At 48.6% G+C, this 15150-nt stretch overlaps 1 protein-coding gene across 1 annotated transcript in view; it reads right to left on the reverse strand.

The window, feature by feature from the left end:
- Window positions 1-8384: 8384 nt before the first annotated feature.
- Window positions 8385-15150, reverse strand: part of LOC119091019 (cell wall integrity and stress response component 4-like) — a 13664-nt gene continuing 6898 nt past the window's right edge. Inside the window, exons 3-4 of the mRNA XM_037213740.1 lie at window positions 11208-11397; window positions 8385-8493 (exon numbers count right to left, since the gene is read on the reverse strand). Coding sequence (XP_037069635.1) covers window positions 8385-8493; window positions 11208-11397 — 299 coding nt within the window. The remainder of the gene's footprint in view (window positions 8494-11207; window positions 11398-15150) is intronic.

Here is a 15150-nt window from a genome sequence, read left to right on the forward strand (position 1 = left end):
TCATGAGATACATCGTTCGTTGTAATGTTATTTCTTTCATCGCCAGATTTTATGGTAAGTCTTACCGAAATGCGAAAACCGTAAACTTCCAATACAAGCATTAAGCAAAATGAATGTCCTAGTGGATTGAACCGAGCCTGACTCGGAAATTTGCAACAGGCGATCCCATAAAGATGGAGTCCTGGGTTCACGAACCGAAATGGACTGGATTCTACATGACAATCCGCGAAGACCTTTTCTGAACAGTTCACTTCCTTGTCGCTCTATAAGAGCTCGCCTGTCCAGTCAGGGCAAAACGCATTCCTTTGCAGGTCTGAAACATGGCTAGGCTGGGTGCCCCGTCGGCAAAGGTCCACCGACAGCCCTTTGTTGCTTTTAGGTCTTTCTATCAAAATTACCGTTAACACTCACTCAGGTTTTCAGTCTCGAGCAGCGTCTCGATTTATTCCCTGGCCGAGCCTATTTCGTCCCCACTACGGGACTGCCTGGTACCCTACCCGGCTCAGCTCACGATGCAGTACCTTGCAACTAGGGAACAGCCCCCAGTACAGTTCGCCACTTTTCTGACACGTGACCGAAATCTTCATGAGGAGCAAGTGTGTGGGGGGGGGGGGGGGGAGGCAAGCACCAAAGTCTCTCCGAAATCCTGGTATTTTGAACTTGCTGCGAAACCGCTCACCATCTAGCATAAACTTCTTCGTTTAGAAGGGAGAGGGGGGGGGGGGGATGAGGCGTACGGCCCCTTTGATCCCTCCGCTTGGCTACGTCCTTTTCCATCATCCTGCGGGACTCAACCCACCGCTGATCGCACGGCCAGGCGTGAAAGCTGTGGATGCTCCCCGCCGCCCTCCTGCGACCGTAATCGCCCTCAAATTACCCACCTGGTAATTAGCGGTGAATCTATCTACACAAGCCTGCACGAGTCGGCTTCCGCCGCGCACATCCTCCGTGCTCCTGCCTGGGTGGCGCCGTGCTAATGGCAAATTTCTCCCGTTTTTGCCGTGTTTCACGCCAGTTGAGGTTTTTGCTCCGGTCGGTGGGCTGGAAAGTGGCGGAGGGCTCCACACCCGACACTGATTAGGGGTATGATGTGACACCCAACCGACACCTCTCGTCACGCGCCCGCCTTCGCGCCTACGGTGTGCAGGAGTTAAGGATTCAGACCCGCAGTGTGCAGGAGTGAAGGACTCAGACCCGCAGTGTGCAGGAGTGAAGGATTCAGACCCGCAGTGTGCAGGAGTCAAGGATTCAGACCTGCAGTGTGCAGGAGTGAAAGATTCAGACCCGCAGTATGCAGGAGTGAAGGATTCAGACCCGCAGTGTGCAGGAGTGAAGTATTCAGACCCGCAGTGTGCGGGAGTGAAGGATTCAGACCCGCAGTGTGCAGGAGTGAAGGATTCAGACCCGCAGTGTGCAGGAGTGAAGGATTCAGACCTGCAGTGTGCAGGATTTAGGGATTCAGACCCGCAGTGTGCAGGAGTGAAGGATTCAGACCCGCAGTGTGCAGGAGTGGAGGATTCAGACCCGCAGTGTGCAGGGGTGGAGGATTCAGACCTGCAGTGTGCAGGAGTAAAGGATTCAGACCCGCAGTGTGCAGGAGTGGAGGATTCAGACCCGCAGTGTGCAGGAGTGGAGGATTCAGACCTGCAGTGTGCAGGAGTGAAGTATTCAGACCCGCAGTGTGCAAGAGTGAAGGATTCAGACCCGCAGTGTGCAGGAGTGAAAGACGCGGACCTGCCATGTGCGGGAGCGGGGATTCAGAGCTGCAGTGTCCAGTAGTGAAGCCTGATTGAGCACATGCGTCGTTGCTAGCATTTCGGCGGCGCGGTGTAGAAGCCCTCATTGATCGGGCAAGTCCGCACTTATTCACATTAACATGATAAATCTGCATGTGTGAAAAAAATAATTTCAAACTAAGCAAAAATGTTGGTGCTGATGCCTTTGGCTTATCTTGGGGTAAGTTTCGCCATTTTTCACTGTTCAGCCCCTCTCCAGCTCATTTTGCAACACTCCCCCACCGCTCTTAAATGTTGGTTCAGCCCCGAATATAATTTTGCCTGGCATATTACACAACGTAGGAAAGCATTTTAATATTACACACAGCATACCATGCATAGGTGTACTTTGATGTTTACGATTGGCATACCTTGAACGCAGCATTGCTGCCTCTCAGAGAGTTAACTCCCCGCGCGGGCATAATAGACCAACAACCGTTTTCTTCACTCAGAATTGCAGTAATATGAACTGCTATTCTGAGAGCATGTCACCCATGCTGTGGGAATGCCATATCTCCTCTCTGAAAGCTACTCCTTTCGATCACTCCTGCCCGAGGAACTACCCCAAACCAGGATTTTGCATCAGGCAAGCAGCCCATTGCCATTCACACCCGTCTTAGGTTTTTAAAGACTCTATTTTGGAACAGACGGACCGCCTTGCCCGACATCGCGAAACGGTCATGTGATTTCTTAACGAGGCATCACGCAAACACGGGTATGTCCATTTTCCAAATGCGTTTCAATACAAATGACTCTCGTGTTGGTCAGTGCTTCGTTCATTAATAAAGGAATAATTCAGCACCCTTGAAACACGTGAGAAATACCAACGTATAGACTCAGATATTCCATATGCGCGCACGCCATATCAAATTCATGTGCGACGCGCACTGCGTAGGCGGGGTGAGCGCAGCACGGACGTAGGCGGGGTGACCGCAGCACGGACGAAACACGCAGGGCTCAGCAGGCTACAGGAACCACGCATACCGAAGGCGGAGGCGCGACACGCCAGCCGCGATGATGTGGCAGGAGGTGTTCTAGTTCAGGTCGACTTGACGTTTGACCTGTTCCATGAATGGGCAACAACGTACCATAACATGACATGTCATTTATTGCGGCGTTCGCCCACCAAATCACCCGTGCATGCGTGACAGGGAGGCGAAAGCACAGACCTGCCCAACAGAAATAAAGCTTACATCCGACTCGCCTTTGAGACTCCCCCCCCCCCCACCCCTATGTGAACAACGCCAGAGTCTCCTTGGGGAGCACTTTGATGCCGCTGTCAGCCTTCAGGATCGTGGTTATCACCAGAGCTGCGACTTTTCTTCGATTCCTATGACCGTCTGTCACTACGAGCACGAGCACCACGGAGGTGGCTCTCCAGACGGGAGGACTCGTGACGTCACCAGTCGCGGGGTCAAACTGGCACACGTGCTCCCCCCCCTCCCCCCCCTTCTTGGTATGGGGCGTTCACGGAGGGAATCCTCAGGGAACACAAGGTCCGAACACGACGCTGTGCTCCTGTGGCAGGCACGGCAGACGTTCAACTGATTCCTCCGAAAGGCATGCGGGTTCAGCTACAAGCATAAGTTGATTATGCTATCCATGAAAGCACCATAAACATTAGATCCCGAAGAAGTAATGTGCGCTGACAAAAAGCTTATAAAATTACGTCTTGTGTGGCTGGGAGAGAGTGCGTTTGCCATGACTGCGGAAAATTACGTTTAAATCGCCGAGGTGCTAAGCATCGATATCAGATTTTCATTAAGCCGCGCCGAGACGAATAACACCTCCGTGAGTCTTTTGGTGATTGTTGAAAACCATAAGGTGTATGACTATTTAATATCTCTGGGGCAATTCAAACCAAATTGCAATTGATTTTATGCTTGAACTTGAGATGTGATGAACACTTTATCCGTTTTAAAGTTCAATAAAAGAACTAGTTTTCCTAATCTTTCAGAAGTAACTACATTTGGCCAGACTTGCAGTTTAACAGGCAGGACTTTTCGGCTTAGTTCGAAGTTAGGGACCAGGAGCCCAGTTTAAAAAAATAGGTCGGGGGAAGGTCTAGCAGCGTAAAATGGAAATGGTTCTTCCAAAATTTACTCCAAATGGTTTTCTCTCATATTTGGTTCACTTTTTCGCCTAATTGGTGGGCTAAAGGTCCCAAATTAAAAAGGAAATTGCACATCAGTTAGCGGCCCGAGCCTAAATTCATTTCCAATCCTTTTGCGGCCTGGCGTAAAGTTGAGCCAATTTTACGGAACTTCCACGCTCAAACATGACCAACAGGCTGAAGCATGCCACCATATTGCCACCTCACGCATGCCCTTGGCCTAGGTCATTATAAGCCCGTGGATGCATGCTAATGCCAAGAACAATTAATATAAAACCATAATTGCTTGCTCTAAAACAAACTCTGCCATTGCATGAGATCATGCTGGGCGCTGCAATAAAATTCAGTCCAAAAGCACTGAAGTACTAGGTCGGAAAAACGGCACTGGAGTTCGTTGCTTTAACGCGCGCTCGGGTGGCCAGTGAAACGCCATTCGCTCGGGTAGATAGAGGAGGCCAACTGAATTGAATTCTCGAGATTTCGGCACCTAAGAGAACTAGAAATACCATATTCACATAGTAAGTTGATCTGTAGGTATGCAACTCACTTGTATCAAATTTTAAGGTTTACGGGTCATGAACTTTGTGTAAATAATGCCAAACAAGATCAAATTTAAGATTGGTGTTCAAAGTGACCGTAGACCTCCTCATGCAACCGCCTTGAATCTACCTACCTGTTTTGAGCAAAATATTTTTAATTTAATGACCCTGTTGACCTTAAGGAAGTCAGGTGATCAAAAACCTGCGAGATTGTTTTGATTTTTTTACGTTGAATAAGCATTAAGGACTACACTAGCAGGTACGTTCGCAAGAAAAGGGTCAGTGTAGCTCAGCGGCCTACCTGACATTTAAAAAAGTCCATAAAAACGTCTGTTGTCAGTTCGTGTTATCACGAAATTCGAAATCAGCATAAAAAACTACCCCATAACGTGAACACTCCAGTCAAAAAGCAGGCTGGTTTTGACCTTGGTATATCCTTCATGCCTGACCGTGGGTAAGTTGCTTCAAGCTTAAATTCAATTGCTTTATTGACAAAGAAATTATTCTGGAGACATATGACTTTTTTCGACCTTATGACTTTAATACGCCATTGTCGCATCACATTGAATGATTCCATAAAAATTGACTTTGCTGACAGCCACAGCCTGACTGACCCGTTATAGGTCACGACTTTATAAGGTACATCTAATTGCCGCACCCAAAATATATCATGTTCGATTACCTACAGCCTGCAAGGCCCATACCTGCAATTACCTGCAAGGCCCATACCGTCCCCATGACAGGTCAGGGGTGGCAGGTCAGAGGTGACAGGTCAGAAGTGACCTATCAGAGGTGACATATTAGAGGTGACATGTCAGAGGTGACAGGTCAGAGATGACGGGTCAGATGTGACCGGTCATAGATGGCGGATCAGGGAGATGGGCTGCTCGCTCCACGTCGGGTGATCGAGTGAACATTTTACCACCGAAGTGACTCTGGAACCACTGAGTCTGGGAATAATCAGATGTGATCCTGTCCGGCTGAAACCGCTAACTGGCGTGGCGTGGCGTGGCGCCCGTGCGTGCGTGCTCTTTCTAGATGCTCTCAGAACTTTCCCAAGACGTCGACGAACCGCTGCGTATTTACTGTAGCCACGCGGTTGTCAGCTCCTTTCTGAAGACTTGTTTCATTTGCTATCAACAGCTTCCTTTGTAATGCTTACCAGAGACCACGATCAACTCCGCATAACCAACCGGCTTCCTCTCCGCGGCTCATACTGCGCTTCCTTTCGCTTGCATTCCCTCGCGTTGTTGCGCGGACCTGTGCAAAGCTCCCTGCGTGTCATGTCATTTTTCCGTGGATCGGCCGCTTTCCCCGGCCCAGCAGCCACCGTTCAGCGCCCAATCTAGATCACAGGGGCGCGCTGACCGGCGCTGCACGGTGTGAATGGGACCGCCCACAGCAAAAGACCGCCGGTAGCGTCAAAAATCCCCCACCGGGAGGTAAAACTCTGGCCGCACCACCCGGCGAGAGGCAGTTTTTGCTGCTGCGCGTGATAAGGTGTCGCACACGTTCGAAGGTGGGAAGACGCGAGCGGTGAAACCGCTGCTGGTGTTGGCGGAGGGGTGCGAGGCTTCGGCGGATCGCGCTGGTGCCGCGTCCTGCTCACTCTCTCCTGTCGGTCGCGTGTCTCTTCAAAGCTTCTGTCGGCCCAGTGGTGGCCGTGCGTTTCACGTGCCGTAAGGATGGTGCAATTCCTGGACGGACATGCGCCGGACCCCAAAAAATGTTGCGCAGCCGGATCACTTGACATCTGGCTCCAAGGTCTTCTGGGAATTCGGATCTTTCTTGAAATTATGTCGTATGAGGCCTTTTGACATCTCTGATCGTTAAATACACCAACGATGTCATGTAGGGTTCGAGTTTTTAGCATTATTACAGACAAATATTTTGCATGTTAAATTTGCTTTCGGAAGCGATATTTCAGGATCCATCCGTAAACCTCGGAAACGCATCTTTTAGATCAGTATAAATCAGAATGAGGTTTGGCAGGACCATTTAAATTTCATATTTTCAAACTCAGTTTGAACCAGTCCCTAAAAGACGAGAACTGTTATGCCCTTCTTTGCTCACTGACATCTTGTCACCCCACTTGTAATCAAATCATAGCCCATGAGTGCATACGTGTGCACTATCAACTTTCATCATTGGATGATGCAAATCTAGTACCATTAAGTGTCCATAGATGCTTGAAGTATACTTTATAAGCATACTATGCACGTAGTAAACGCAAAACACACTTTGCCAGCGAGATATTTACGCTCATCAATCATACACCTTGGCTGCTATCTCTCAATTATTTTCCTCTTCACCTTACTGAGATAGCTTGAATACAATTATGATGACAAAGAAGTTAACTTTCCAATCATAACTAATGTGCCTATACTTTTTCAACTCATACGAGGCGGCTGCATAAGATATTTTGAAACGCAATTTAAGATTGCTCACTGTTAAAACTGCAGAGTAAAACTGCATTAGCTCGTCTACCACAGCGATCTGGAAAATGTAACAAGTTTATTATGTAAGATGTTACATGCATTTACGAGAAACATTATTCCAGTAGATAAGACAGTAGTAATAGCCTTATTTATTGGAGAAAAACCAGGAGAATGGGGATGTGGACGCGTGGGTATTTGGGCCACATGGCGTTATGGAAACCATTCTGTATTTTTGTCATCGTTAAAAAATTGCATCCAAAGATTGCAATTCCATACAGTTATAATTCTTGTATTCATTACTCTATAAACTATTCTATTTTATGCCATATTTTTGCCATATTTTCGTTTCAATAAAGGCATGTTGCAGAAATATCAACGCATCTGTATCTCCATTCTCCTGTTCTTTCTCCGCGGAATAAGGCCATTACCACTGCTTTAAAACAGTTTGTTATTGTGAGGTGGGTATGTGTATTCTTGCGTTCTAAGGCCAACATATTTTACCAGAGGCTCTGGCTTTGAAAATTTGAGTGCTCACTACTACACTTGTCACAACATATTGCCTACCAAGCATATGTAACTTTACCAAAGGTGGTACCAAGATGTGGCAAATTTGCTTAATCCAAGACTTGCAATATCATATGATCTAGAAATGTCCTTGTATAACCTGAAACCATTTCATATTCTTGAACAGTCGCTCTTTTAAAATGTCATTGAAGAATCTTTTCAGATCTGGGATCAAACGAAATATCAAAGGGTATTCGATACCCGATGACAATGCCGTGGAAGGGTCTGGCAAAATTTGGACTTCGTTTGGCATGTCTTTCTTCGAAGAGCCTTCTGGGACCTTTGATCTCTGTGGGATCGAGTTACGTGTCTGATCCTAGGCAACCAAAGCAAGCAGATATTAACTACTCAGCCTAGCGATAATGCAGTCATGTGCTCCAAGTGCCATTCGCGTTCGTTCACCGGCGGCGTGCGTCAAAGACATTGGGTCCTCAGCGCGGCGTCTTATTGATCACATGAACCTTCCAGTTGACACTTCCATCAGTAGGGTTGGCGTTTCCACACTTTCTTGAGCAAGCAGACGCACATTCTGAACATGTTCATTCCGACCATGTTCGGGAGCCTACGCTGGAACGCAACCTTTTTAGACGATGCAACAGTCGCCAGCTTCAATCTGTTTCTCGAAACACAGAAATGCTACTGGGAAAACATGTGTGAAGCTATCTAACCACGAGGCTCACGACAGTGGAGGTGACACATGCCTCCACAGTTCCTCATACACCACGTGATGCTGTAAAAACCGTGATCGTTCGATAGAAGCTTTGAAGGTCACATCGGAGCTGTTGTGGATGGGCGTGCCATTTGGCAACGTTACAAAATGGCCGTCTGCAGATGCGTGATCACCAGCCGCCGAGGGGTGGAGGTCCAAATAAACTGCACCTCACTCCCAGCTTCACCTCGGCCGTGCGCTACGTCCCGTACCCCCCCCCCCCCCCCATGTCGGCCGCGGGGCAGCTCAGAGTCCCGCCGTGACCTCGCAGCAGGCGTTGGTCATCAGAACGCCGTCCCTGTACAGCGCGATGGCCGACCCGAGCAGCAGCGGCTCGGCGTCGCCACTGACGATGCTGTAGGCGGGCACCGTTCCCGCGTAGGTGATGCGGAAGGGCGGGTCGCCGGCGGCGCGGGGCGAGCTCAGCCAGCGGGCGGCCGCCTGGACGGTCAGCACCGGCCCCGGCGGCGTCGAGGTGGTGATGATGGCGCACGGCACGGCGAAGACACGCAGCTCCGAGCTGGCGGCGGCCGCTGCAACGGGGCAGGCGGTGAAGCTGGGAAGAAACGCTGACACGACGCTCAGGTTGGCGGAGGGGGGATGGAGGTGAGTCAGGGACCGAGGCCGAGTCACAGGAGCACGGGCCTGGTCACTGGGCCAAGATCGAGTCACAGAGATAAGGCTGAGCTGTGGTAACAGGACCGAGTCACAGAGGCAAGTCTGAGCTGTGGTGACAGGGCTGAGTCGCAGAGGCGAGGCTGAGCTGTGGTGACAGGGCTGAGCCACAGAGGCAAGGCTGAGCTGTGGTGACAAAGCTGAGTCACGGCCACAAGACCGAGTCACAGAAGCAGGGTGCACGTCAGAGACGATCGGGTGGAAACGTGGGCGGAAATCAGTGGTGCAGAGACGAAGCAAGGCCACGGCCGGACGTAATCACATGATGAAGTGAGCTGGCAGGAAAGAGGAACAGGTGCAGGGATGGGCTTCAGAGTCAAGGCACATTCACAAGAACAGTGGGCAGGTACTGGAGCTCGTTCGAGACGATGACATATATGAACAGTCTCTGAAACAGAGTCCCTGAAGAAGAAATGTGTTACAAAGCAGACAAAGTTATTGGCGCACATCTAGAAGAGCCTCCGACATATCTGCGGGAACAGGGAGGAACCACTGGAGGAGAGTGTAGACACTTAAACTGGACCGAGTCACACGGACAGCGCTGAAGTATCGCGGCCGAGACGCCGAGCAGAACCTTCACCGGGACAGAGTCAGACAGAGTCACTCGAACAGAGTCGAGTCACGTGAACGGCCGCGTCACTCGATCAGGGCCGAGGCAGACGCACAGGAGGCCATTCCAGCTTCGGGGACAGAGTTCAATCACCATGACGACATATCACATCTGTTTATAGGGACATGGAACATGGAACAGACATGGAACTTCGAGCACCACTCACCGCGGCTGAAATCTTCCATGTTATCTTAGATGTCGCGTCCCCCATATTCCTGAACTTTACTGTAGAGCTCACGCAAGTTGTGTAAAATGTGTTGTATAAACAAAAGAATCGACGCGGGTGTTTGGTGCGCCATGATTAAAGAGATCCCATGACATCCAGAAGAATTCTTGTATGTATGCCGTAGGAAGCTGTTAGACGCTAGCACCTTCTTGCCAGGTACGAGTAAGCGATTACTGCCAAGTGTTTCAAAATAATCTCACCTTCCCTTAGCTCATCTAAGTAAGTGCCAAATCCCCATGTTAGCAGGTTAAGTGAGTTCTCGCTCCGGAAGCAACGCTCCATGTCTGACCCGTCAGAGACGATCGGCTGACAACTGACTTAGGTGGAGGGGGTGGGGGGAGGGGGATGGCCGACGAGGAATGGCCGTGCTCTGGCATTGCATGGCACATAAATCCTCTTCTACCAGTTGGCAGACAGTACGTGTCCGCACACTTTCCGTTGAGCTGCAATTCCTCGGTTGGGTCGTGGGATCAGGGTCTATACGGCGAAATATGCGTTATCTGGCTGAAGATGTCGTCGTCGTCCCTCAAAATATTTGATCAGAAATTATGGAAAATCGTCATATCCTATCTCCAAGCTAAAGCTAGAAAATGAGAGAAATTGGTAAGATTTAGAGGCTTACACCTATTCGAAAACGGTGCAGACCAGGTTAGCCAGGAAGGCCCTGGCCAACTCCAAAGAAAGGGCAGTTCCAAGTCAGAAGAGAGACGAGCGCACTTCTCCTCGGGTCGGATAAGGAACATGACCGGGTAGGTGATTGTTGCGTGGCTTGAATTTTCGTAGAATTTTTGTTCATGTTTATCACACAGCGCATATGTGTTGTGAACTCTATGTGCTTATCACCAAAGCAGTGTCATGACTGATGGGTACACACCAAATGTGTGCTACCCATCGCTAATTGTTGTGAAATAGTCTGGCAGAGAAGTGCAGCAATTCGAACGACTCAATAAATTGTATATTTAGCAAAAAAGGTGAAAACATCGCACGAATAAACATTCATCACGTTTTAGCCCGCGGTTTGAACTCATTAATATAACAGTCGATTAGATAGGCCCCTCGTGGGCTGCGGATCTGGTGCAAGTCGGAAGACTGGGTGTGGTCGGATCTACGTGTGGAAGTGGTGTCTGAAATATTTTCGATACGGGAATTAAACCCTGATCCCTCGATCCCGGACTAGTGCTGACCTACTCAGCTGGTCAGGGTGGCTCCACCGACGTTACATGCTTATTCTCACAATTATTTCCGCTGAAATATGTTGATGAAATACACTGTCTCCGGCGAGCACACTTATATAAGCTTCTTGCCACCACGGAATTAATTCGGTTTTATGAAACGAGTAAATCAAAGGTACATCCATTGTACGTTGCAAAAATAACTATTGCATCCGTAGCCTACGCGTGGTGCAACGTAACCCCCATATCTACTGCAACAAGTTGCTCTATATAAAGGTGCCAACGATTGTCGGTGGCAAAGTCACATGACCAGAGTAACCACGCAGCACGCGTTTGGAATCGGCACGTTGTTCTTTAGCATCTGCACAGCTCGGCCAATCAGCAACGTGCGAGAGGGGGCGCCGCCCGAGGTCAGTGTGAAGCCGGCCACTGATTGGCTGGGGATGCGGAGCACGCCGGCGGTGGTGAGTGCCGGTAGGTTGACGGCCGGCGAGGGCGGGGCGAAGGGGGCTGACGCCGGGCACGTGCTGCCCGTGGACACGGAGAGGGTCGGCCGGTCATTGACGAGCAGCAGTGCTGGAAAACGGTCAGACGAGGTCAGACGACGAATTTATCTTGACTACAGGCCATGGTCGTTCAATTTACGCACAAAATTCCATTGCATACCAGTATAGTTTGGCTTAGCAAAACTGGGGACGAAAAGACGAGACAACGAGAAGCTAGTTGCAAGAGAAACATTTTAAAAGATTAAAGTTACAAAGCTTTTCCGTAGAACTTATGCGAGCAGCAAAAGACATCACCACTGAGTCCACAAACGTGAGTCGTGAACTAAAAACATTTGGCGTGACCTGGACCCTTATCTTTTCTAACAGATCGAGATATTTTGGCTTCAAAGCAAGGCCAAACCAAAGGGGATAGAGCAAACAGCTGTTCCTCCCCCCCCCCCTCCCCCAACTCCTGGCACCATTGAACATTTGCACAACGGGTGTTCATGGAAGACTCCCTTCCCACCGTCAGGAATATAACACTTTTCACTTTTGATTTCTCAACATACGTGTTCGGTAATGTTTGCAGTACATAAATTAACCAAACTGTAGTTACAGCAAATGGCACGAGGCCTTAAAACACTCCATTTTATCACGCAAATTCAAGGAAAGGTCACACCGTAGCTTGGATTTCCGCCAAAGCGTTTATCACTGCGATACTTCTGAAAGGAAACTTTTCGTTGGGAAACATTGTCGACCTGGATGCTGGATGCAACGTTGTGTTCACAAAACATATGTACCTATATATATATATATATATATATATATATATATATATATATATATATAATGTGGTCGAGAAACCCACATGTTCACGTTTCGACCCATGCATTTTTCACGAAGTGCACCTTTTGCTGCCTGCGGCCTCTATCACAGGCGTTAATTTCTAATGACGTCACGCATATCCCATGTTAACTTACTTATTTAGGCAGAGTGAGTTATGACCACCATGCTTTAGGTATGCAAATGGCCTAACTGTCGGTGCTCTATAATTAGTTTTTGAAAATTTCGAAAAAAAACCAGATCGACGTGAAATCTCGGCGCACTGTCGCGGAAATCACGATGAAGACCTCACCTGAATGCCTCGTATGCGCCAAGATTGTCCATTTCAGAAATGAAACCTTGGGCTACAGAGTCAGGACTTCAGGACAAATCTAACGTTGTGCCGAAACGTTGGCCGCGCAATCTTGATTAATAATGAATTCAATTGAACTCATTATGATATGTTTCTGGTGCTGCAGTTTCACGCCCAGTCTCATTTATACCTCACAGTCCTCAGAGCACATCATAGTATGCTTTTTGTTTTTAAATCCGCCCTTAAGGAGTCATTACCTAATAGGACAGAACACCCATGTAGAGCTTGGAAAATCTAACGAATATATTTTTGATGCTGGTGGCAAAAAATTAGGTCTTTTGAAGGAATGCTAGATACTTGCAATGGATACTAAATCACACCGTCCCCTCAAGCCCATAATACATAACAGGCAGTTCACAGCATGCGGAGCAGACATTGTGCAACGTTATGAAGCATATCAATGGACACAGCTGCAACAGTGAGAACGGTGCAACTTTAAGATGACAATGGGGATGACACAGCTAAAGCTGAGTATGTTAATAGGATAGACCTACTGAGATGCATGCCTGACCGGTGATGCCATCTTAAGCCTGAGGCGGTGAGTCATCATAGTCTGTGTTTCTATAAACAACATTGTCTCTATTTAGGAAATTCGTCAGTCGAGTCACAGTAACTTCCGGACCGGACTTGGCTTACACATGACAGTTGCTTTTTGCAGCATGACTCGATGTTTTCATTCGTTGGGTTTGTACCTACTCCTTACGTAAAATCTACCTATCATTTTTGCTTTGGAGAAGCGATAATGGCGCAAAATAAGCAATGCACGTCATGTCATCTATGCACGCATGCCAATGACACATAACTGACACCTTACAGCATGCAAAGCAGGCAAACACAGTCGGAGCAGTGAGAGGTGTACAGCGAGGTGTGGCCACCAACCTGCGGATGCTGGCGGCGATCAGCAGCGGCGAGACTCCCCTCGCGCGGCTCTCATCCCGTCCGTCTTACAGTGGAATACTGCTCCTTCATCGTCAGCGCAGAACCCGGCATATTATATATATATATATATATATATATATATATATATATATATATATATATATATATATATATACCTCTACATATATCCACGGATCCAAAGATGTCCACAGATATATCTGCATCACTTGTCCCAGAGGAGAGACCATCACTTGAATCATTCCAGTCTCAGCCACGCAGTTTTTAAGAGGTGGTGGAGCGGCAAACAGAGACTCGCGTTTGTGATGTATAAAACAATAGTAACCAGAAGCGTCATGGTGTACGATAAACCGGGGCCAAAGCATAAGCCAAACAGATGCCCTGTTTTCTTCCCCTGTCCAAAGTATACCGTGAGACTTGATCGTTGTCCTTCAAATCTCTTGGAGATCCATCTTCGGAATTTGGTTCGTCCCAACTAGTGTTTGGACCATTGTTGTGAGTTTGTAATATGACTAAAATGTCTGCGTGCTTTGAGTTCAGAGTACTTATGCTGGCAATAATACAACTTAATTATGCCAGGATGTGCTGGTTAAGCGACGTAATTAAGCAAACATTGGTCTTATCATCAATGGTCATGTCACTGCATATTGTCGATGCTGTAAATCACTGGCATATTGTCGATGCTGTAAATCACTGGCATATTGTCGATGCTGTTAATCACTGGCATATTGACAACGCTGAGTATTGGCCATATAACCAATGATTACTTGACAACACCGTTTGACGAGTACTTCCTGCTATATCGAAGGTCGATCTGCCAGGTACGTAACTCTGAACTCACAATGTCGAAAAACCACGAGCTCAAGGCCTTTCTGTTTTACATCGTCTATGAATTCCGCGGGATTAGGGAGGATCTAGCCATGGTCAGAGAAGGGCGTAACATTCTTCAGGCGGCCTGGCGCACCACAAAAACGGCGAACGCAGGCACAAGGACGAGAGCGGGGTCGGAGGCGGACGAGGACAGATACGAGGAAATGGACCCGGACTGTGGCAGGAGCGTGTGCAGAGGCATGCCGGGGAGGACGCAGTGACAAAGCCATCGGGAGCTGGGAAGAAGTCGAAAGATCTTGTACAGGCCTCTATGCCAAGCAGCGCCCGAAATCTTTTGGAATGTGTTGGTAGAGCAATCTTGCACAACGGTAAAGAGGGGCAACCCAGCCTTGAATTTCATTAAAAAAACAAAAGGCTTTATCAGGCCTCTTAGATCAGTCTCAGATCAGCCTCAGAGATCAGTCTCAAGTCTGACTTAATCGTTCACAAGGGAACAGATCAGTTGTTTGAATGAAACATATTTGGACAGTGTGTGCGGGGCGTACTGACCCCATCACAGACTGCCAGTCCATCCCCACTGGCAGATCTTCCCCGGATTCTCCAGTCCCAACGGACCATGCTTGGAGCTTCCGCACGCCTTAAAGCGCACCACGCGCCACCACTCGCCCTGGTAACGGTGTGCGGAGAAGAGCCTCCCCGCTCCTGCGCTCATGGTGCGAGTCAGGAGGACCTGATCCTGGTCACTCCACGTGGTCAGTGGGCAAGCACGCATTGTGCCGGACCGTCGACATTGCGACGAAAACCAGGTGATACAGATCAAAACAGAAATGGACAGCTGTCCATCAGGCACAGGCGAACAGAACAAAACAGAAATGGACAGCGGTCCATTAAACACAGGTGAACAAAACACATCAGAAATGG

Source organism: Pollicipes pollicipes, unplaced genomic scaffold (genome assembly GCF_011947565.3).
Source record: "Pollicipes pollicipes isolate AB1234 unplaced genomic scaffold, Ppol_2.1 Scaffold_3216;HRSCAF=3773_pilon_pilon_pilon, whole genome shotgun sequence".
Lineage (NCBI taxonomy): Eukaryota > Metazoa > Arthropoda > Thecostraca > Pollicipedomorpha > Pollicipedidae > Pollicipes > Pollicipes pollicipes.